This window comes from Sorex fumeus, unplaced genomic scaffold, assembly GCF_029834395.1.
Source record: "Sorex fumeus unplaced genomic scaffold, SorFum_2.1 ptg000082l, whole genome shotgun sequence".
Taxonomy (NCBI): Eukaryota; Metazoa; Chordata; class Mammalia; order Eulipotyphla; family Soricidae; genus Sorex; species Sorex fumeus.
In genome coordinates this window covers 3871334-3896580 of record NW_026606139.1, presented here as the reverse complement: position 1 = coordinate 3896580, position 25247 = coordinate 3871334, and the positions used below count along the sequence as shown (strand labels likewise).

Here is a 25247-nt window from a genome sequence, read left to right as displayed (position 1 = left end):
AGATGTACAGAGGACCTAAAGCCAGGCGATAGAGTCAAAACAGCCGACTCGGGTTGAAAAATAGTCTTTCAGCTGGACTAGCTGAAGAGAGTCAAAAGCCATGAAAGAAAAACTGCATCAAAATTCATTTTTTTCATAGTAAGCAAAATAAGTCAGTGAAGAAAAATATCATATAGGGCCTAGAAAACAGCTCAGTGGCTTAGAGGGACTACTCTGCAAGCATTAGATAGTGAATTCAATCCCTGGCGCTGCCACACCCAATAGGCAAGGCCCTAAGAGCTTCGCTTAAGTCTGACAGCCATTCTGTGACCCCTAGTACAACCCCCCCCCCTTTATTAAAGATTTTTATTAGTGAAACACCATGAGGTACAGTTGCAGACTTACAAATTTTTGTGTTTGGGTTTCAATTATACAATGATCAAATACCCATCCCTCTACCAGTGCCCATTTCCCACCACCGCGGGTCCCAGCATCCCTCCCACCCCCCATACCCCCCATCCCACCCTGCCTCTGTGGCAGGGCATTCCCCCTTGTTCTCTCTCTCTTCTTTTGGGTACTGTGTTTTACAAGAGAGGCATTGAGTGGCAATCATGTTTGGTCTATAGCCTCCTTTCAGCATACTTCTCCCATCCTGGGAGGATCCTCCCAACGCCCTTTATTTGGTGCTCCCTTCTCTATCTGAGCTGCCTTTTCCCCCAGCGTGTGCGGCTGGCCTCCAAGCCATGGAGTGACCCTCCTGGTACTCATCTCGGCTATTCAACAAGTCACTTCTGACCTCACTGTGGCCAGGGACATAAGAGCACGATGGTGGAAACATGACTCCTGGCACGCAGGAGCATAAGCACACCAAGTCCAGCCAGCTCCACAACCAAAACTGCACCTGCAAACTAACAGAGCGTGACCTCACACTAGCACCAGGATCGGGCATATGTGTGATTCCTGGTTACAGCCCAAGCAACAAAGGGGGAGGACAAAGCAGGGGAACAGAAACAGACAAGGTCTAATGAAAACAAACCCTCAACTGACCATATAATTGAGGGAGCTGAGGGAGAGAGCAGAGGGTCCAATGGTCCATTTGGAGATCTCGGCCCCATGGTGGTGGGCTTCATGTGCTGACACTGTACTTACCCTAAGCATACATTTACACCCTTGTCAATCAATCCTGTATCAATAAAAATGATTTTCAAAGAAAAATACTTTTTTCCTCTGCAAGAGATGGTTTAAAGGGGAGAAATGGGGTCAGCGAGATAGCAGAGGGGTTGATATGTTTGCCCTACACACAGCCGACCCCATTTCGGATCCTGGCACCGCATCTGGTTCCCCTAAGCACAAGGAGTAACCCCGGAGTATGAAGCCAGGAGTAAGTTTTGGGCTACTACCAGACCTAGTTCCAAAACAAAAGCAAAGAGCGAAACATAGGTGGGAAACTGAAGAAGATATTTGCAAACCATCAAATTTACATCTATGACACATTCAAAAGTTAAAATCCATCACCACGTTCGTGAATAAACAAGTGTTGATAGAGCCACATGGCAAAATGTTACTCAGCAAAGAGAGGAAGGGCTTACCAGTGAATACCAATGCCCAATCTGAACAATCTCAAGAACATAATGCTTAGTGAAAATAAACCAATGAATATGGCTCCGTGGTAGAGCACACGGCTTGCATATAAGTACACCCGAGTTAGATCCCTGCAAAAAATAAATGAAAGGTTCCATAGGATATGTTCCCTTTCTATGATATCCAGAGAAGGAGACCACAGAGATTAGGGGTTGAGAGGTGAAAGTCCATGGGCTGGAACACAACTGTGGAGCACAGGGCTGTCTCTCTGCAATGCCACTCTCCTGCGGGCATGCAAACGCCACGGAAGGCCTGCAATCTGGGCAACGACACTGCACTGAGGCCGACTTCCTGGCTCTGCTGTTATACTGGAGCCATAAAAACGTCCCCTTTGGTGGAAGCGGGAGAAAGGATTCACGGGAGAGAACCGTGGATTCTTGCAACGTGCAAGGAGTCTGGACGTACCTGGACGTCAGAGATACTGCAACCTTATTTCACAATAAGTTAACAGAATTAAACAGGCCCGGACTCGTTAGGCTTTTAGATTTCTAGCTAACTGTTCCTATAAATACACTTTATCGTATTCCCAAGAGACCTCCTTTCGGTTCAGTGAAGTGTCCTCTCTGAAAAGGAGTCCATTAACTGTCTTTGCCAGCAGCAGTTGGGGTAATTCATTCCAACTGGAGCTCAAAATTAAATAGGTCAAATGTGGGCAGAAGTGAAATAAAAGCAAAATACACTATGCGGTTTTAGACTCTAAGCAAGAGTTACACATTATGACGACAACAGAAAAATCGATTTAAAAAGCTATAGCTTTTGCTTACAAGTAAATTTTGTATTATCAAAACAGAAATGGTTCTTTTTTTTTTTTGCTTTTTAAAAACTACAATGGATCTTGAATTCCTCTAATATTTGAATGTTTTTGCAAACTGACCTTTCTGAATTTTTTCTAGTTCACTTGCACAGATTAAAAAGACTCCTTTTTCCAGAGACCATACGAGCTAAGGACTGGAAACCCTGATGTAAGTTGCAGAGTACTCATAGTAACTGCACTCAGACTTGACTTATTTGTACTTCCAAGTACCTGGACGTCAGAGATACTACAACCTAGGAGGGCCTCTCATCAGACAATATGTTAATCAGTAACTAGAAATAATCTCTGACCTGCAGTTCTAAGAGTTCGTAACTGGATTTTTTTTTTATCTTATTTGGGGAGGTGGGGATCACACAGCTGTGTTCAGGCACCGTTTCTGGCAGTGCTTGGGGGACAATATGGGGTGCTGGGGATCGCACCTAGGTGAGTTGTGTGCAAACAAGTGCCTTAACCCCTGTATTATCTCTCGGATCCCTATAATCAGATTTTTTAAATTTGCTTCATTTTTCACTTTTTTTCCCCTTTTGTCTCCATAGAACTCTTACTCTATATCAAAAATTTAAGTACAAGTGAGTGCGATAGCTCAATGAGGTGAGAAAGAGGTTTTGCATGTAAAATTCCTGTCTCGATCCCCCAATACTGCATGGTCCACCAAGCACTTTATAAAGCGACCTACTGAGCATCATGGGAGGAGCAGCTATTGAATTTTCAGGGCGTGGTTAAAATACAAAAAAATACATTGTAATTAACAATTTAAGCACAGGGGCTGGAACAATAGCACAGCGGGGAGGGCGTTTCCCTTGCACCTGACCGACTGGGGTTCAATTCCCAGCATCCCATATGGTCCCCCGAGCACCGCCAGGAGTGATTCCTGAGTGCGGAGCCAGGAGTAGCCCCTGAGCATCGCCGGGTGTGACCCAAAAAGAAAAATAAATAAATAAATAATTTAAGCACGACTTTTTATTTTTCAATTTTTGGGTCACACCTGACCATGCTCAGATATTACTCCTGGTGGTGCTCGGGGACCCACATAGGATGCTGAGAATCAAACCTGGGTCAGGGTCAGGGTCAGGCTCAGGCAAAGCAAGCACTCTGCCCACTATCCTATCTCTCTAGCCTCCTAAGCACAACTCTGTCGCTGTACTAATCTATTCTCGAGACTGAGAGACTAATTCTATGGACAAACAACATTTTAGTTAAGAAACTTCTCAAGAAGTTCCCAAGATTTCCATCACTCCGCAAGTCAAAAACTCACATAGAAGAGCTGTTAGATCGGTCCTTTGGATAGACAGAGAATTTTATTCCCATAAATAGGTAGGACTTATGCCCCTATGCCACCAGAAAGAAGTTCCAGAAAGCAGCTCTCTACCATATGCTTTTAAATATTTTAAGAGGGTGAACAAAATGAAAATTACTTTCAGTGCATTTTAAAATATGGAGTAGACTTGTTTTTATTGTTTTAGGGCCACACGCAGTGGTGCTCAGGGCTTATTTCTGGCTCTGAACTAAGGATCACGCCTAGTGGACTCAAGGGAGCATATAGACAGCGCCACGGAGAGAGCTCAGGTCAGCTGCACGCGAAGCAAGAGACTTACCCACTGTACTGTCTCAACCAGCACCTGACTTTTAAAATGTGGAGGCCACTATTTTGGAGGTTGTATAGCTTCAAGGAGGTTGTAGAGCTTAAATTCTTTGTAAATTGTCACAGAAGATGGTAAAAATGCGTAGGAGTTCATAATCAAATTCAATCAAAACACATTTGTGTAAGCCAAACAATCTGTTCTTTTGTTTTTGTCTTAATGTTTTTTGAAAACAAGCAATTAACTGCTATTATCAATCTCATGAAAATGACGTAACTTTTATTTTAACAAATCTTATGAAATACTACTCATACCTTTAAGAAAACACTAGGTGGCATTAGAAACAAGCTCCTCTTTTTAAAAAAGAAACCAGAGTGTGGGAAGAATAGCAATTCTCAAATAGAGAACATACTTAATCCAATTTCCTATTTTAAGCTTACTACTTCACTTTTACTATTTCCCCCGTTCGTGTATAAATATTTAATACTCCCCTGCATTTCCTTCCATTCTCTGGGTGCTCCTCCATGATAATTTAACTCAGCCTCCAAATCCACATCTTACCTCTAAAACTGCTCTCCTTCACGCATCTAACTCTTCAAAGAATGTCTCAAGCAATGAATAACCACAGGCAAAGGCGAAAGTGGGACTCCCCACCTTACAAAATGTATAGAAATTACCTCAAAATGGATATAAGTTTAAGAGCTGAAACCATCACACTAATAGGAGGAAGCAAAATGGGAATCTTCGTGGCAAGGATTCTTCAATATGTGACCAAAGGCCTCAAGAATAAAGACTAAATCAATTATACTTCATCAACATATTTTTATTTTAATGCATCAACAGACATTATTAAGAAAGCATGCAGTCCAGGGTGTGACTCATGGTAGAAGAAATGCTTCTTCCCATGTCCAAGGCTCAAGTCCAATCCTCAGCACCGCATGCGACCCCCCAACATGCCCTGTGACCCTCAAAACAAAATAAAGCAAGCCCACTCCTATATGTGCTTCTAAGCAGAAGTTCCCGTGACCCACTCTTCTTAGACTTGGATGCCGGTTGCGAACCAAAGCCCTTATGTGTGCTCTGCCCTCGTGGCCAGAAATCAAAGGTTTCCAGGACAACACATCATGTTCTGTTACACTGAAATGCTCATACAATTTAGGACACCCAATGACTCACTAGATCACTGACTTACTACAAGTTATGTGACTCAAATACAGTCAATAAAAGAAGTGCAAAGTATAGGGAACGGACAGAGCTTTCTGCCCCCTCCAGAGGTATCAACTCCCCAACTTTCGAAGTATCCACTGGTCCAGAACCCACAGCACTCCGTCTGTGCTCACGTGGAGGCCTACTTACACAGGTGAGACTGATTACACCAGTAATGACTGATACTGGGCCCGACTTCCAGCCCACCTCCCCAGCTGGAAATCAGGGGGCAGGTCTTTGAGTTCTACTCGTTAGGCCTATAGGTTTCCATAAAGAACAACCCCATTCTAAGATGTTTGCCAAAACACCTTTAATACTCCCAAACAGGAAGGTTCCCAACTTTAGGACTCTTAAGAACTGTGAAAGTCAAATTATGTATATAAAAGTCAAATTACATATATATATATATATATATATATATATATATATGGGCTGGAGTGATAGCACAGCGGTAGGGCGTTTGCCTTGCATGCAGCCAACATGGCCAACCCGAGTTCGGTTCCTCCGCCCCTCTCGGAGAGCCCAGCAAGCTACCGAGAGTATCTGGCCCGCCCGGCAGAGCCTGGCAAGCTCCCCGTGACGTATTCGATATGCCAAACACAGTAACAAGCATCACAATGGAGACGTTACTGGGCCCACTTGAGCAAATCGATGAACAACGGGAGGACCGTGACTATATATATATATATGTGTGTGTGTGTGTGTGTATATGTATATAAAATTGTGAAGGTCAAATTATATATATATATATATACACACATATATACAACAAATCATACTGACCATCTGAATCACAACAAATTTCTTACAAACTAACATATGGGGGGAGGGTGTTGTTTTTGTTTTTGCTTTTTGGGTCACACCCAGCAATGCTCAGGGGTTACCCCCTGGCTCTGCACACAGGAATTACTCCTGGCGGTGCTCATGCTTGGGGGACCATATGGGATGCTGAGGATCGAACCCGGGTCGGCCACATGCAAGGCAAATGCCCTACCTGCTGTGCTATCACTCCAGCCCCCGTTGTTTGTTTTTTTTTTGGTTTTATTTTTTGCAATGGGCCCCTTACAGACGCTGACTCTCTTCCAAGTACAGAAAAGGGTCCTGCCAGACAAAGGCTAGGAACAGAGCACACGGAGCCATCTGGTACAAGCCCCACTCCTGAAACCTTCTATTGAAAACCTGTTTGAGACCTGAGGAAGTAGACCATTCAGATTCAATGACTTTTTTTTTACAAACAGTAGTGCGAGATGGAGGTCTTCTATCTTGGGAGAGATGTGTGCACCCCTACTCATTCCCACTCTTGAGTTTCCCCAATGTCAACTGAAGATAAGTCGGTCAAGTGGGAAGTGAGGGGGCTGACTCCAAAAAAGGGTGTTTCCACCTCGATGCTCAACCCACCTCAGTTACCGCCGCATGAGGAAATGACTGGCATGGGTCAGGACTGGCAAAGTCTGCCACCAGCACCTACACGGCACATACACTCACATCTCACCAGCTCCACGAGGCAGCTGCCAAGCTGTGCCTGGAGAACATGTGGTTGTTCTGCAAGGCGTGGGGGACGATCGGTGCCATTTTCCAGGAAGCCGTGGACTCAGGCTGCAGAAAGCAGTTGCTCCTTGCAGGAAAGGAAAGTCAGTCCTGAGCTCAGCGTAAGCATTCTGGGTTCAATGCCCTTTTCTCACAGAAAAAAATTCCAGGAGGAGTGGAAATAATGAAGCAAGGTAGTTTTTATTGAATGAAACTCGTTAAGACATGAACGGAGAAAAAAGGGGGGGAAAATGTTCAAAACAGAACACAGGTTTCTCCAAAGTGAAAATAAGGAGGCACGGGGCCAGAGCAATAGTACAGCAGGTAGGGCGTTTGCCTGGCACGCAGCCCACCTGGGTTTAATCCCCAGCATCCCATATGGTCCCCCAAACACCATCAGGAGTAATTCCTGAGCACAGAAGTAGGAATAACCTCTGAGCATCGCTGGGTGTGACCCAAAAAGGAAAAAAAAAAAGTAGGCAAAGGAACACATAGACAAGCAAGGTACATGATCAAGAGAGAACACGGGCTTGAAACACCAGCTATATTTTAATTTAATAATATTTTTATTGGGCTATATTGGTGGATGCAAAGTGGCATCTCATTGTGGTTTGGGTCTGCGTTGCCATTATCCAATGAGCATCTTTATCTGTTTCTTTTTTCTCATTAAAAAAAAAAATTTGCAGTTGAGGTAACATGGTTACTACAGAATTAATGTGTATGCTTTTGTTGCACAAAGTTTTTTCAGAAATTTTTTTGGGGAGTGGGGGTTATGTGTAGCCACACCCAGCAGCACTAGAGGTTACTCCTGGAAGTGCTCACAGGACCATGCATTGTCAGGGTTCAAACTGGGGTCGGCCACATCAAGGAAAGCACCTTCCAAGCACCCGTGCACAGAGTTAGCGCACCTCCACCTGCACTGAAGTACCAAAGACCCTCTACCACAGTCCTGTCAATTCTTTTTTTTTTTTCTTTCTGAGTCACACCCAGTGATGCTCAGGGGTTACTCCTTGCCCTGCATTCAGGAATTACTCCTGGCACTGCGTGGGAAACCATCTGGGATGCTGGGGATTGAACCCAGGTCGGCCGCATGCAAGGCAACCACCCTACGTGCTGTACTATCGCTCCGGCCCAGTTCTATCACTTCTGGTTTACCGCTTCCCCCACCACTTGGTAACCTCAGTTCTGCAGTCAAAGTCCAGTGATTTGCTGACATCCCATGCCATCTCAACTGCACTGTAACACTGTACCTGAGACCATTCAGATTCTGCTGGCCTCATGACTTCACATCCACATTAGAGTAAAAGGCAAGATTTCACCTTGTTCTTGCTTTTGGGCTATATCCAGCAGTCTCGGGACTTTCTCCTGGCTCTGAGCTCGGAGATCCCTCCTGATAGTGCTTGAGGACCGTATGATGATGTGCCACGATCGAACCCGAATTGGCTGCATGCAAGGCTACCTGCTATAGTCAGGCCCAACTGCCATTTCTTTATCCATTCATCTGTCGATGGCTGTTTGTGCTACGTCCCTATCTTGGCCATTGTACTTAGCACTGCAATGAAGATAGGTGTGCCTGTTTCTCTTTGAGTTCGTGGTTTTGTTTTGTGTCCTTGAGGTAGATACCACTTAGTGAAAATGCTGGGTCATGCAGAAGACCTGATTTTACATTTATTTATTTATTGATTGATTGCTTTTGGACCACACCTGGCAATGCCCAGGGATTACTCCTGGCTCCACACTCAGGAATAACTCCTGGAGGTGCACGGGGGACCATCTGGGATGCCAGAGGACAAACCTGGGTCAGTCGCACGTGAGACAAGCACGATACTATCCCTCCGGTCCCCTGATTTTGATTTTTTGTAAGAGTTCTCGTTTCACAGAGGTTGCATTTTCACCGAAAGTAACTGAGGGTTTCCTTTTTCACTGCATCCCGTCAACACTGGTTGTTTGTGGAATTTCCTTTGGATAGGAGACATCTTACTAACTGGAGGTGATAGCTCACTGTCATTCTTGCATTTCCCTGCTACCAACTGATGATGGATCTTCCTTCATTTGCTGACGTATGTTCCCCCTTATAATACGTACTCTCCGAGGAAATATCTAATCATCTCCTCTCCCCATTTTTTGATAAGGCTATTTGCATTTTTACTGTTGAGCTTCTCCTTAACAGAGACATGGTGTGCAAATATTTTTTACCATTCAGTCAGGAGTCTCTTTATTTTGTATTTCAGCCATCAATTCTTTCACACTGCAAAAACACTTAAGTCCCATTTGTCTATTTGTGCATTGGCATGCTTTGCCAATTGAGCTGAATCACTTAAGACACCTCTGAGGTCAAATTCCTGAAGAGTTCCATTTATGGGTTTTTTTTTTTTTGTGACATATTTTAAGTTCTGATCTAGTAAAATAATCTTTAAAACACTCTGAATTCACTTGTGTGAATCGTGTGAGACAGGGGTCCAATTCCACTTGTTTGCAGTTTTCACAACACAATCTGTGAAAGAGATTTTCTTCATCTACAACAACGCACTTTGCCCCTTTGTCATTGATTAACACACTTCATATATATCTAAGGTTTTACTTCTGGGCTAACAATTCTCCACTGGTCTAAAAGTCCAGTGCCACACTATTTTGATTAGCATAGCTTTGCAAAATAGACTCAAGTTAGGGGAAGCAATGCCTCCTATCTTTTTTTTTTCCCCTCAGAAATGCCTTGGCTTTTCAGGGGGCTTTCTGATTCCATACAATTTAAACAGCAATGCTGGGGCTCAAACTTGGGTCAGCCATACATAAGACAAGACCTTACAATTTTAAAGTACCTTCTCTCATTCTGTTTTTGACAGATTAAATCAACCTCCTACTGTTGCCATTATAAACAAGTGGCAAAAAAAGGGGGTGGGGGCCGGCCCGAGCAACAGCACAGTCAGTAAGGCATTTGCCTTGCATGTGGTCAACCTTGGTTCAATCCCTGACATCCCATATGTTCCCCAGATTACCACCAAAAGTAATTCCTGTATGCAGAGCAACTCCTGAGCATTGCTGGATGTTGCCTCAAAAACAAAAAAAAAGGGGGTGGGGATCAGAGCAATAGCCCCTACTGCAAGTAGGGTATTTGCTTGCACGTGGCCAACCTGGAATCAATCCCCAGCATCCCATATGGTCCCACAAGTGCTGCCAGGAGTGATTCCTGAGTTCAGAGCCAAGAGTCATCTCTGCACATCGCCAGATGTGACCCAAAAACAAAAAACAGAAAACAAAATAAATTCTTAAAATATTTTTAAAAAGAGGGGCCGGAGAAATACTACAGCAGGTAAGGCAGTTGTCTTGCATGCAGATGACCAGGGTTTGATCCCTGGCACCCAATATGGTCCCCATTGCCAGGAGTGATTCCTGAGCGCAGAGTCAGAAGTAACCCCTGAGCATTGCCAAGTGTGGCTCAAAAACCATGTTAAATAAATAGATAAATAAATAAATAAATAAGGCTACAGGGCCAGAGCAATAGTACTGAGAGTAGGACACTTAACCTTGCATGTGCCCAACCCAGGTTCAATCCCTGACACTCCATAGAGTCCCCCAAGCCTGCCAGGAGAGACCTTGAGCACAAAGCCAGGAGTAAGCCCTGAACATCACTGGGACTGGCACAAAAACAAACAAAAGCTGCACATACTATGAACATATCAAGTATCATTGAATTGCCTGGTTTAAATGTGTAAGTCATGCTTGGTTTAAAGGAGTAAATTATGTAAGGTATATACTGCAAAGAGTTTTTTTAAAAAATAATTCAGGAATATTTTGTCAGTTGGTCTAGGCTAGAACTTGAACAACTTCACTAACAAATGCCCTCTGCAACATACCCTGGTTTTGTTTTTATGTTCTTGGGGCCACACTCAGCAGTGCTAAGGGGTTACTCCTGGCTCTGTGCTCAGGGATCTCTCCTGGTAAACTCGGGGGATCATACAGGATGCCAGCGATCAAACCTGGGTCAACTGCCTGAAAGGCAAAATCCCTACCCGCTGTACTATCGCTCTGGCCCCTCTTTAAAAAAAAAAAAACTTAGAAGCCAGAAAAGAGTTCAAAGGGCAGTAGAACATGCTCGCCTGTGGATAAAGGGGAGGATGAGATCAGTAGAGCCAGTGGGTACCTCACGCAAAGAAGCAGAACCACTGAGGGCTACAAGGCACAAAATGCCATCGCAGGCAGATGAGAAAACACCTGCCCAGACTACACAATTTAATCTTGTATAGGCCCTATTTATCATCCAAAACCCAAACAAAGAAGCAACTTATTCTTGGGCCCGAGAATATACATGGGGTTAAAGTGTTTGTACTGCATGCCCACAGACCCTTCGCACCACCAGGAGTGAGCCCTGTGCAGAGAGCCAGGAGTCACTGAGAAGTGTGACCTAACCACACCCCCCCAAACATACCCCCGTACATACAAAAAAGAAATAACATTATTTTTTCATCCAATAAGTACCTCCACTGTGGCAAACATGTTTCCTGTCCTCATATACTTATTATGTCTCCCACTGGGCTATGGACACAAAAGCAACACTACTTTTAAAATCTCAGAGCCAATGAGTCTGTGGCCATATGCAGTCTCCTTCCTGCATTCCTCTGGGACATACTGGGTCTCTCTCTCCTCTCTTTCTCTCTTCCCTTGTTTCTCTCTTCTCCTTCCCTCCCTCTCTTTCTCTCTCTCCTGAATAACCTATCACTGTGAGACAGGCCATTACAAAGCTGTTCGAGATTGGGTTTCAGTCATACAGTGTTCCAACACCATCCCTCCACCAGTATACATTACCCAGAACCAATGTCCCCAGTTTAATAACAATAATAGGTTTTATATTACTTAGTAGCTAAAAAAATATAGCAAAGAGACCATATAGAAAGTAGTGGTCTTACCCTCTTGGGTTCAGTGTTGCCTAAATGATTTCATTTGAGAATCCTTTTTTTTTTTTAAATAAAGCCTCAGGTTTTGAGACTTTAATAAAGTCTCAGTAAAAATAATAAAAAAAAAAACTCAATCATTTCCATAGTAAAGCTTTCCCAAGAAAGTCATTAAAGGTATAATAATAATATTGAATATTTTTCTTGATATAAGCAACAGAATATCTTCAACTAAAGTCCCTTCTTAGTAATGTCCCTTCTTTTTTATACACTGTGAGAAATTAAACTCTCCAAATCCTGAGGAGGAAAATATCACGTGGCAATGGCAAATGACAACCAAGGATTTATTCACAAAGCAAGGCACCGTCTCCCGCAACACTTACCAGGCCAGCGGTGAGAGAAGGGGCAGACTGTCCGAGGGACTGGTTCCTCATTCGAACCAGGTTTGAGGCTTCTCCTGAAGACTGCCAAGTCACCTGGCCCACACTGCCTTGTACACTACTGGACAAGGGGAGCAGCTGCTTACCTTCAAACAAACACAAGGGTTGGAAAATACGCTTATTACGACTTATAAATAAACCAAAATGAAAACACAGCGCATAAAAGAATCCGAATTCAGGGACCAGAGCCCATGCTCGCATGTGCACGGTCCTGGGCTCAATTCTCAGTACCACCTGTCCCATGTACTGCAGCCTCTGTCCTGCCGGCCCTTGAGCACAGCCAAGCCTAATACCCCTGGAGTGGCCGCTATTGAGAAAAAGGAACTGCAGCCACCAGGGAGATAGTGCAGGGTTTAAAGGCACATGCCTTGGATGCAGCCTACCAGAGTCAAACCCCTGGCACCACATAGTCCCCGGAGTATCGCCAAGTGCAAGACTGGAGCCTCCCATTCACCACGGGGTGGCCCTGAAGACCCCCAAGCACCACCACCTGGCCCAAGCAGCTCTGTACCCTCAGGCCCACACTTTGAGCCACTGCCTAGAGAGCAGGGAACCACCAGGATGGACACTGAGCTTCGCTTGGGAGACAAACCCCAACCGAAAAATGATGAAGCGGACATAAACGTTCACAAAAGTGATGTTCTTTCCTACCCAGTTTAGACTGTCGTGCTTTAAAAGTTTCAACTTTCTTGGTATTGAGGGAAATTACAGGTGGAATACTGAACTACTTTCGCTCTCAGGAACATCTCCCACGTGCCAGTCCTTTACCTTGACACCCAATCCAGAAACCACGCCAGAGTTGCTTCTCCCTCCATCCTATTCTGCTTCTCACCAACTCAATGCAGTACCAGATGAATCTGACCCTTGTTTTTTCCACATTTCTACTCATAGCAGAATCCATGCATGACTTCATTCAAGTTCACTGACAACCAACCCCATTGAAATGCTGCAAGGAAGCTACTTACCGGGCCAGAAAGATAACATGAAGGGGAAGGTCACGGTTCAATTCCTAGCACCTCCTAGTGCCCTGAGCACTGCCAGGAACGACCCCCGAACAATAAGCCAGAAGTAGTCCCTGAGGATCGCCAACTGTGGTTCCAAAACACAGACCAAAGAGAGCAAGCTACTTATAAAGACCAAGTGCCTAGGACTGCAGTGACTTCTGGGACAAAGGAAGGACTTCCCAGCTGCAGCCAGGGCCAACCAGGGCTAGTCCTGAGCATGCTGGGGATCTAACTTGGGGGAGTCACATCTAAGTATGTTTTCCACAAAGAACTCAGGGGCTAACACCAGCTCTGTTCTAGGGAATCACTCCCAGAGATGCTCCGTGAAACATCTGGTGCCAGGAATCACACCTGAGCTCCCAGCATACAAATGCTCATGTCAGAGTCCCTAGGGATCAAACTTAGGGCCTTTCACAAATGAAGCATGTGTTCCAGCCTTTTGAGCTATCTACCTAGCCCCTATTACTGCAATGTATTTTAAAAACTAAATTGCAGGGTTCCTCCCCACCAGGTTGGTTTTTTTTTTTGGGGGGGGGGCAGGGGTTGAGTTTTTTTTCTTTTGTTTTCTTTTGGGGTCACACCCTGTGACGCTCAGGGGTTACTCCTGGCTCTCAGGCATCACCCCTGGCAGACATGGGGGACCATATGGAATGCCCAGGATCAAACGAGGGTCAGCCTCATGCAAGGCACTATCACTCCAGCCCGAAATTACAGGATTTTTTAATCCTGACTTTTGGTCCAACAACTTCTAGTGCTCAGGGGCCACTACCAGCTCTGGACTCAGGTATCACTCCCAGAGGTGCTTAGGGGACAGAACATCCAGCGCCCGACACTGGACCTAGCGCTCCAGCATGCAAAGCGTTCCAATCCTTTGAGCTATACATGTCCCCAGACCTGCCATAATTTTGTTGTTTTGTTTTGGGAGCACATCCAGCAAACTTCTCAGAGATCACACCTTACAGAGTCATCAGAAGACCACGCACAGTGTCAAAGATCGAGCCAGGGGTCAACCATGTACAAGGGAAGTGTCCAGTCCTTGTACTCTTTCCAACCCTGAAATGACTTTCAAGTTCCATAATTTCAACACCTTCCTTCAAACAATTGCTAATGATCTAACCACAACAAATGTGACATATTATTCCATTCCCTTCCTTAAAAAACACTGATTAGGGGGACTGAAGAGATAGTACAGAGGGTAGGGCATTGGCCTTGCACATGGCCGACTGGGGTTCAATCTTTAGCATCCCATATGGTCCCCCAAGTAATGCCAGGGGTAATTCCTAAGCATGGCCCAAATTAAAGAGCAACCACTGATAAGGCCCAGAAAGATCGTAAAATAAAAGGCTTGCCTTGCACACAGTTCACACATTCAATCCTGGCACCCCATATAGTCTCCTGAGCCCATCAAGAATGATCCTTGAGCACAGAGGCAAGAGTATAAGTCCTGAGCAGCATTGGTTATGGCAAAAAAAAAATCTTTTTAATTAAAAAATGTTGTGAAAAAACAAACCCTTTTATTGAAAACGTGATGCAAGTTATTTGAAGAATCTGAATGTATTTGGACTCTGTATTAAAACAGGAAGATTTAATAGTAATCTATAATATCCAAGAACAGTAGAAACAAGGGCCAGGAGGGTTGGTCTAAAGGGGGGCAGGGGGAGGGAGGGGGGAAGTTAGAATAGAGAAGGGACCACTATGACAATGACAGTTGGAAATGATCACTCTTAATGAGAACTGAGTGCTGAAAAAAGGGAAAGGGATAGACATGATAAACTTTCAGTACCTGTAATGCAAACCGTAATGTAGAAAGAAAGAGAGAGCGAGTGAGAGAGACAGAAAGAGAGAGAGAGAGAGAGAGAGAAAGACAGAGAAAGAGAGAGTGAGTTCCTACCATAGAGGTAGGCTGGGGACAGGAGTTCGAGGGGTGCCTGGCTTGAGAGAAACTGGGGACACTGGTGGGGGGAGGGGTGTTAGAACATTCTATTACTGAAACCCAATGATGAACAACTTTGTAACAGCATCTCACTGTGATTCTAAAAAAAAAAAAATAAAAAGTAGTCTAAAGAGGAAAAAAAAAGACTACAATGTTCACCTTAGCAATAAATTAAAAATAAATATTTATTACAAGTTGCATTATCTCTATATAACAGATTACCAAACTATTAGAAATAATTAAGCATCTCTTGGGGCTGGAGCGATAGCTCAGCGGGTAGGGCGTTTGCCTTGCACGCGGCTGACCCGGGTTCTATTCCCAGCATCCCATATGGTCCCCTGAGCACCGCCAGGAGTAACTCCTAAGTGCAGAGCCAGGAGGAACCCCTGTACATCGCCGGGTGTGACCCAAAAAAGCAGAAAAAAAAAATTAAGCATCTCAGGCTCGGAAGATAGCTTACTGGGCCGGGGACATGCTTCTCATACAGGAGACCCAGGTTTGATCCCCAGCACTGCACGGTTCCCCAGCCACCTCAGCAGCAACCACTGAGTACTGAGCAACCAAGTACCATCAGGTGAAACCTCAAAAGAAATAACTGATCAGTTAATTAAGCAAATCAATATGTGATCAAGAAAAAATTATGTTCAGCAATGCCTGTTGAATAAAGCCAAGACGAACTACTGAGCATACAATCCGAATTCTGATTTTATTTTGTTTGGTTTTGGCTTTGGCTTCTGGCTCTACACTCGGGATCACTCCTGGCGGGGTTGGGGGGCCACATCAGATACCAGGGATCTAACCTGGGTCAGCCCTGCGCAAAGCAAATGCCTTACTGCTGCACCATCACTTTTTTCCTGAGCTGCCAGAAACTGAACTCAAGGTCTCACACATGCAAGGCACATGATCTACCAATAAGCTGCACGCCCCCCAATTCTGTTTTCAATTTAAAACTTTATGTACATTGATATATATTTTAATGCACATTTATCTATATATGAATATATATGAGGTATAGTATTTGTATACATGAAGTAAATATACTTGGCGGGAGATATCAAAGAAAATGATGATTGAGAAGGGCCTCGCAGGGGTCCAAGAGATAGTACAGGCATTCGGGGACATGCACTGCATGAGCCTGACCCAGGCTGAACCCCCAACACCACATGGTGTCCCAAGGATCCCAGGGGCGAACTGGAGGTGCCTGAGCACCACTGGGAAGGCCTTGGCGGTTGGCAGTTGGCCTGGGCAGGACTGACCCTCAGGCCTTAGCTTTGAACCCCCTTGAACCACCAACCCAGCTACTCGAGATCTTCCCAGAGTGCCCCGGGGACCGTTTGAGCACCCCTTGGGAAGCCTCCTCCCCCTCACTATTTAGAGAACCAGGAATGCAGCTCAACATTAAGGCGAAACCCTTGAGTCACTAGCTGGTACAGCTTGTTTTTTCAGTGGATCATTCATTTTGCCGTGTGTATTTATGCTCAAAATGTTATGTTTTACTTTTAAACCAGAAACTCACAATATTTTTATCTTTCAAATTTCCTCTTAAATCTATATTTTACTGAGAAGCCTTTCGAGAACATTTTCAACGAACTATTTCCCCTCAAAACTTCCTTAAGCCTAGAGCAGAATTTGCCTGTTTTTTTTTCCTTCTAAAAATGCCATGGGGTTCTCCAATAATCTACTTATTTCTCAATCTTCAAATTGTAGGCCTAGATATTCTACATATAAATATATTCTACATATAAATTTATCTATATATATATGTTTATCTGTATATATCCATTTACACATCATCTGTATATTCTAAAGCTATTTTATGAGCTTACGCTACCCAGATATTTAAAAGCAATTATGTTCTCATTCTTCAAAATAAGAACACTGATGGAAGCCAGAGTGACAATACAGTGGGTAGAGGACTTACCTTGAATCAAGCTGACCCAGGTTCGATTCCCTGGCAGCTCATAAGGTCCCCCAACCCCACCAGGAGTGATCCCTTAGCACAGTCAGGAGTGAGCCCTGGGCAATGCAGGGTCTAACCCAAAAGCAAAAATCAGTTAAAAATAAGAACCTTGGGTGACTCACAAATGAATCTCGGAACCAAGCAGCTTGCTGCAGAGATGCCACCAGCCCCAAGTATTTAAAATTTCAGAATTTCAGGAATGCATCTGCGGTCTCTCATGCTATTCATAACAAGCATTAAAAAATACATTACCTAGCATCTGCCTCTTGGGCAGATTTGAGTGGTGGTGGAAAAATTAGAAATAATCGTGATGGGAAGGTGTAATGGTGGTGGGATTGGTGTTGAAATATTGAATGTAATCAATATTGTGAGCAACTTTATGAAAATAAAATTGAAACATAAAAAAAGGACCTTGGGGCCAAAGCAGTACAGCAGGTAAGACGCTTGTCTTGCACGCAGCCAACGAGGTTCAGCCCCTAGCACTACGTTTGGTCTCCAAGCCCTGCGAGGAGCGATCCCTGGGTAGACGAGCCAGGCGTAAACCCCAAGTACAATCAAGTGGGACCAAAAACAATAAAAAGTAAACTAAGGACCTGCCGGGGAAAGAGGTTTACACAACTACAGAAGAAACCTCTTCGGTCATTCACTCAGCCGGGACTTGAAGGATATTAAGAACTGCCAAGAATTTGAGGAAAATCAACGACATGGAAGAGAAGGAATATTATGAGTGTACAGAGTGACTTGGCTTTAAATCACTGGAAAAGTTTTTTTAAGGGGCTAGAGATTCACTCAAGTGTAGAGCACATGTGGTGTCCTGGGCTTTAGTACCACACAGCCCCAGAGCATCACCTGTAGTGACCTCTACCAACTGCAAAAACTAACAAAAATGTAAAATAAAACTTATTTATTCTGACAATAATTTAAAGTTATTCTGGGGCCAGAGAGACCGAATAGTAGGTAGAGCACTTTGCCTTTCAAACTGCCAATTCCTAGCAGAATCGATCCTGGACACTACACATGCAGTCCCCTGAGCACTGCCAGGAGTAGTCCTGAGCAGAGAGAGAGGAGTAATCCCTGAGCACTGCAAGATGTGAACCCCCCCAAAAAAGAGCTATCACATAAAACATTCTCAGTTAAAGATGGCTAAACACATCCTCATCTTTTATACCCCAGGAAACTCCATTAAAATGAAAATACAATAAAGGGCTGGAGCGATAGTACAGCACAAAGGGAATTTGCCTTGCAAGCAGCTGGGCCAGATTCAATCCCTAGTATTCCACATGGTCCCCTGAACACCGGCAGGAGTGATTCCGGTGCAGAGCCTGGGAGGGGAGAAAGTGGTGCTGTAAAAGAGAGAGAGGATACCCTAAGAAGTGTACCCTCAAGACAACCACAAGAGATGTCAAGATGTTAAGTCCGGGATAAGGAGACAGCTCAAAGGCTGGAGCACAGGTTTAGCGTGGGGGACGCAAGGCCTGGGTTTAATCCCTGGCATCATCTGGTCCACTGAGTACCACTGGGCACAATCCCGTGCTATAGTCATCTCATAACCCTGGAGACCCCGGGAATGAGATGATCCATTGGTCTAAGGTAACAGATGCTCAAAGACTCGCACATGCACACAGTGTGACCACGACAAAGTCACCACACAGGCCAGACTCGTAGTCACGTGACAAAGGCTTATTAGAACAGTACAATGATTATATATAGGCAAAAAGGGATCGTGAGATGGGAAGAGGAAGGTGAAATCCATGGTTTACATGGGCTAGATGGGACAGAGTGTCAGGAGGTGTCACGGGATTTCTATCAGCCAATGCAGACGGGGAACAATAAACTTCACAGACTCGACAGGTGTCAGCCACAGGCAGGGAGGCCACTGAGCCATGCTAATCACCTGGGAATGCTGGCTCCCCTGGCGACAGCTCTCCCTCCTCGAGGTCGGGATTCGGAGTTTCCCCATATGAGCCCAGCAGCCAAGATGGTCAGAGAGCTGTGCCAGGAAGAACTCCGACACTGTGTATAGAGCCAAAAGTAGCCCCTGAGCACCACTGGGTACAGTTAAAAAAAAAAAAGGCAAAAAGATCAAGTCAGTTGATACAACCTTTAATAATGACAACAGTCCCCTGTTTTTTAAAAAACAAAGCCAGAGGGGCTGGAGCAATAGTACAGAGAGTGGGCTGTTGCCTTGCACACAACCAACCCAGGTTCAATCCTGGGCATCCCATGTGGTCCCCTGAGCCCCTCAGGAGTGATCTCTGAGTGCAGAGTCAGAAGCAAGGCCTGAGCATCACCGGCTGTGACCCAGGAGAAAAAGAAAATCAGATCCTCACCTGACAGAGAACCGGCCATGCTTCCTCTCCGTAACTTACAGTCATCCTGGCTAAGTTGACGCTGTAGCTTGGCTTTCCCAGTGGCTGAAGATATGTCAGGGTTACTGAGTTTCCTGAAGAGCAGGGGGCTGAGTCCAGATATCACGTCCTTCAAAGGAAAAAATGAAACACAACTCTTTATTGTCTTCTCTAAAAGTATAAAAACTGGTCCTGAAAGACTTAGCGCTGGGGCTTAGAAAGCTGCCTTGTAAGCATCTGGTCACAAATTCAAACCCCTGGTGTTCCACTAGTCACGCTCAACCCTGGCCGTTCTGCTGCCTGTGCTCCCCAGAACCACAACCAACAGGTTTTGTCATTTTACTTATACTTGACAGTTATACTTCACTTAATCACTTAACTTCCCGTTAGTCGTCGATTTGCTCGAGCGGGCGCCAGTAACGTCTCCATTTGTCCCTGTCGCGTGCTAGTGTAGCCCAATGGCATCTGTTCGCTCCGGGAACATGAAGGGCCTCAAACCGATCGTTCTACAACTGGTCTCATTCACCTGACAGTTATACTTACTTGTAAATAAATGTCTAAGAACTGAAGTACTAAACCCCTCTACGATGTTCATTCAAATTGAAAACCTTTTGGACCAAGAAGGCTCTGGCAGTAGAACATATGCTTAGCGTGTGAAGCTCTGAGTTAGATTTCTGGCACTGTATGCCCCCTCCCCCTGTCCCTTCCTCCAAGCACTGCTGGGTGCAGCCCTGGTGGCCACCAGGCACAGCTACACAGGAGCACTGAACCCCGGGCCTGTCACAGCAGCCTAGCTGCCCTAGGAATGGCTCCCGATCACTTCCCACCACCAACTCTGAATCAAAGAAAATGCCAACAGGGGCCAGAGCGATCGCACAGTGGGCTGGGTACTCGCCTTGCACAGGGGCGACCAAGGTTTGATCCTCGAAACCCCATACGGTTCCCCGAGCCCACCAAGCGTGACCCTTGATTGCAGAGCCAGGAGGAAGCCTTGAGTACATCAGGTGTGGTCCAAAAACAAAACAAAGGGGGCTAGAAGGATAGTACTAGAGTAAGGTGGGAGGGAGAGTATTGGAGTAAGGCCAAAGGATGGTACTAAGGTAGGAAGTAGAACACTGGGGTAAGGCAGGCAGTCTTTCCTAGGCATGCCTGGGTGTGGCCCAAAAACAAAAATAAAAAATAAAATGAAATAATGAAATGCAACATTGTATATCTTCTAAACAGCTAAAGCCAAAAGCAAATTTCTTAATCAAGTTTCTTAGGCATGATATGTAGAAACAAACAGGAAGAAGGATAGGGGACACTGAATTTTTTTTTTTTGACAATTTCTTCCTTAGTATAGATCTCATTTACTGTCTTGTGTCATTTCTTTTTAGACGGAAAGGGGTTTTTGTTTGTTGTTTGTGTGGCCAATTGTTTTGCTTCTGGGCCATACCCAGCTGGGCTCAGGGCTCTGCACTCAGGATTCACTCCTGGGTGTCACATTATCTCTCCAGTACCTCAGTACGGATATTTATTTTTTTATTTTACTGAATCATGATAAATTAGAGTTACAAAGTTATTCATGATTGAGTTTCAGGTGTACAAATGTTCCAGCACCAATTCCTTCACCAGTGTCCACTTTCCTCTACCAATATCCCCAGTCTAGACACTGATTTCTATTATTATTATTACTTTTTTTTTTATTGCTTTTTGGGTCATACCAGGTGATGTACAGGGGTTCCTCCTGGCTCTGCACTCAGGAATTACTCCTGGCGGTGCTCAGGGGACCATATGGGATGCTGGGGATTGAACCCGGGTCAGCCGCGTGCAAGGCAAACGCCCTACCCGCTGTGCTATCGCTCCAGCCCCTAGACACTGATTTTTAAATGCCAAAGGAAAGATAGTTAATAACATGAAACAGGACCCCCAAAATATGATAGGATGGATTTATAACTCAGTGAGTATGTGCCTAGATATAGTTACTTGTTTTCTCCTTTCTCCTTACTTTCCCTACACTGAGTAAAGACAAGCATCTTCAGCTTGAAAAAGATCACTAGGAGTGACGCTGCTCAGTGCAGAGCACCAGCCCCACACGCAGGAGGCCCTGGGCTCACATCAATCCCCGCAAACCACTTCCCCCCCCCCAAAAAAAAAAAACTTAAAATGCATAATGCATAAACTTTCAATTAAAAAGTATAGAAGCATTTGGAGAAAATATAGACGAGATGAAACATTTTGACAATGCCATGGTATCAGTTACCATGAGCTGTCATCAGGAGATTGACAGCACCTCCCTTTTACCTTTGTGTACACACACGCACATATATACACACACAGATTTGTATAATTTTCCAATTTTTGGCAGAGCTGGGATCAAAGCCCAGGGCCTCACACCTGCAAGACAAGTGCTCAGCTGCAGAGCAGTAACTCCGGGACCCCAGACCTTTACTGCAGATAAACCCCTTCGTCCAGTGTCCACACCCCATTCAAGCAGAGTCCACTCACAAAAGCAGGATCCAGACACTCTGAAGCCAACACCAATCAAATTAAATGAAAAAGTCTTTGGAAAAAAATTAAGCAACTGACACATATCTTTCATATTTCTGCAACAAACAATAAAATAAACACAAAAGTAACAGATCAAACCTAACATGGGGCCAGAGCATTTGCCTTGTACACACAGACCTGGGTTCAATACAAAGCATCCCACAGGTCCCCCAAACGCCAGGAGTGATCCCTGAGTACAGAACCAGGAGTAAGCCCTGAGTACCACCAACTGTATCCCCCCTCCAAAAAAAAGCCCCAACCTGACCTCAAGAGGAATTACTGACACCTTTATGTTACCTGCCAAGTAATAAGACTCAAGTAACTGATACCATCGCATTGCTAAAAGCCACTAGGAAAGAAAGAGAACCATGCCCTCTAGAAAAATGTGATTCTCAATGCTCACCGAACAGGCCCTAGCATTGCTGGGAGGAGCCCTCGTGGTCCCCAGAATCACTAGGCCTGAGAACGGCCTCTCTGGCTCCTGATCAAGCTGCTTAACGGCCAGCCATGATCCCAGAGACTCAGAAACAAATCTCGGAATCCAGCAGGTTTTGGCAGAAATCTCTCCAGATTTAATTGTTAAAATTTCGGAATTTCAAATTCACGCGGCCACTACTGCAGCCACGCAATATCATATGTTATTTATAACCAGCAATAGAAAACAAACTGTCTACTGTTGCCTTTTCAGCCTATCTGAGTGTTGGGGTAAAATCCCAAATAAGAATGGTGGGTCTGGTGTCAAAATATTGAATGTAATTAAAGTAGAGAGAGAGAGAGAGTAATGTGGAAATCATCTGCCCCAGAGGCAGAGGGAGGGTGTGGGATGGGGGTATACGGGCGTTTTTGGTGGCGGAGAATGGGCATTGGTGAAGGTACGGGTGTTTCATTGTATGACCAAGACTTAAACCCAAAAGCTTTGTAACTGTTCTCACGGTGATTCAATAAATAAAATTATAAAAAATGGAAAAAAAAAATAAAAGTAAGGTGGAGTTCATGCCCAATTAAGCCCAATTATCAGCCTAATCAGCAGCTGAATAAATAGCAGTACTCCTACATTAAAAAATAAATAAAAATAAATTAAATAAAATAAAACCTCTATTTTCCCAACCACAAATGAAGGTGACAAAGAAAAATAACTGGCGAAGGAAAAAATATTTGTATGTCGCCAGACATCACAAACAGCAAAGCTGCCAGGCTCAAACAGTAAAGCTGCCAGGATGGCATCAGGCACACGAGACACCAAGGATCGGAACTCAAAATCATGTGTCCACAGATGTGTAATACACATTCTCACTGTGCTGTATCTCCAGATCTCAAAACGTATTTTTGATTAGCTGTGCAAAAAATTATCAAGGGTGATATACATATGTACCCAGTTTAGACAACCATGACCAGGGTGAGCACATGAAAAAAAAAAACTGGAAGCTGCAGCTAATGCGTGAAGTGAAGGCAGGGAATAGCCTATATTCCTGCCATTTGGTGGATCAAGGATGAAACCACTTATGTACCTATGAGAAGCCACAGAATCAGGGAACAGGGCTAGCTCCTCACAAAAGACGCAACACCTCCAACAAGAAGTTTTGGAAGAAGAGAGGAGACCTTAGAAAACACCGGCATCAATATTCCATATGAAGATACGTGAAAAGGAAAAGCCTCCTTCCAAAATTAACTAACAAACACGCCGAATGAAAGAGCCTGCACTTAGTGGTCTGCTACCTGTGAACGTTTACCACCAGGTTTAGTTAGAAACAAACACCACCGGGGCTGGAGCAATAGCACAGCGGGTAGGGCGTTTGCCTTGCACGCAGCCAACATGACCGACACAGGTTCAATTCCCAGCACCCCATATGGTCCCCTGAGCACCGCCAGGGGCAATTCCTGAGTGCATGAGCCAGGAGTAACCCCTGAGCATCGCCGGGTGTGACCCAAAAAAAAAAAAGCAAAAAAAAAAAAAAAAAGAAACAAACACCACCAACCAACAAAAGGCTAAATCAGCACCAGAGAAGAGAAAAGTCCAATTCCCTTCAGTAACACACCGAGGAAGCCAGAAAACAGAAGAGGAAAAATGACAAGCTACCATGCAGAGTAAAGTAAATGTACGTTAAATTGAATATGAGGGGCTGGAGAGACTTACAGCAGGTACTGCCTTGCATGCAGCCGACCTAGGTTCAATCCCTGGGCATCCCATCTGGTCCCCTGAGCACCACTAGGACTGATCCCTGAGTAGTCAGGAGAGGGCCAAAAATGAAAAACAAATCACACGGAAGGCACCCCTGAAAGTCCCCTGTACCTCTTCCAGTCTATCTCTGGTTTCCTCCACAGTAGCCACTATCCAGCTTTCAAACAGGCGAGTAGAGGAAGAAAGTGCTAAATTTTTACACAGAATTCACTGTATCACTGTATCACTGTCATCCCGTTGTTCATCAATTTCCTCGAGCAGGCACCAGTAACGTCTCCATACATCCTAGCCCTGAGATTTTAGCAAGTGCCACCTTGGAGGCTCCTTCAGGGTCAGGGGAATGAGACCCATCATTGTTACTGGGTTTTGGCATATTGAATACACCACGGGGAGCTTGCCAGGCTCTGCCGTGCAGGCAGGATACACTGGGTAGCCTGTCAGGTTCTCCAAGAGTGAGAACTAGACAACACTAGACAACAGTCATAATTTATTAATTTGTATTCAGTTTCCTAATATGAGGGCTACATCCAACCTAACAGCAGATGACACAGCAGTGACCTTCAGAGTTTTAGCCTCTCTCTGACACCTCACTCCAACACTAGACAATGGTCCTGGCGGGCCACTGAACCATTCTGGCTTCTGTTCTACCATCCAAAACACTGCGGACGATGGAAAGCTTTCCAGCGTGGGCCTGCAGAGGCGCGTGGCTGCTCTTCCTGGGACACATAAAATTAATCATCAAATATCAACTCTTCTGTATTTTGCATCTTTTACTCAACAAGACTAAGCCTTTCTTTCTTTTTTCCCCTTGTGAAGCAAGACAGCTTTTATTGAATGAAACTTGCTCGGGAAGACTTAAGAGAGAGAGAGGAAGCGTCTTCAAGAGAGAATACAGCCTTCTCCAGAGTAGAAAATAGCAGGCAAAGAAACAGAGAGACAAGCAAGCAGAGACAAGCGTTCAAGGGAGAACAGGAGTTTGAAGCGCAGCCAGGACTGAACTTTTCTAAATGTGGGAAAACCATGAATTCACCCAAGCAGTTCTTAAGAAACAGGATAGGAGAATGAAGCAAATGAGCCCAGGACGAAACACAGCTTGGAGAGAAAGCCCCAGAGAGAAGGAGCGTGGGAAGTAGGACTTCCTTGCCTGCTGCCCTCCTAACTTGCTTTCGACAGCGTTCTCATTCCCATTTCTAGTCGCATAAAGAAGTCCAGTCAAAA

General features: G+C 44.8%; 1 protein-coding gene across 5 annotated transcripts in view; it reads right to left on the bottom strand.

Annotated features, from left to right (window-relative positions):
- MAST2 (microtubule associated serine/threonine kinase 2) overlaps window positions 1–25247 on the bottom strand; it is a 154811-nt gene that overhangs the window by 99062 nt on the left and 30502 nt on the right. For 3 of the 5 annotated variants that reach the window (XM_056130897.1, XM_056130899.1, XM_056130900.1), the window contains exons 2-3: window positions 19304–19451; window positions 12020–12162 (exon numbers count right to left, since the gene is read on the bottom strand). In XM_056130897.1, the coding sequence (XP_055986872.1) occupies window positions 12020–12162; window positions 19304–19451 (291 nt within the window). Of the gene's footprint in view, window positions 1–12019; window positions 12163–19303; window positions 19452–25247 lie in introns of those variants that run through there. The other 2 variants (XM_056130901.1, XM_056130902.1) reach the window with 1 other exon arrangement.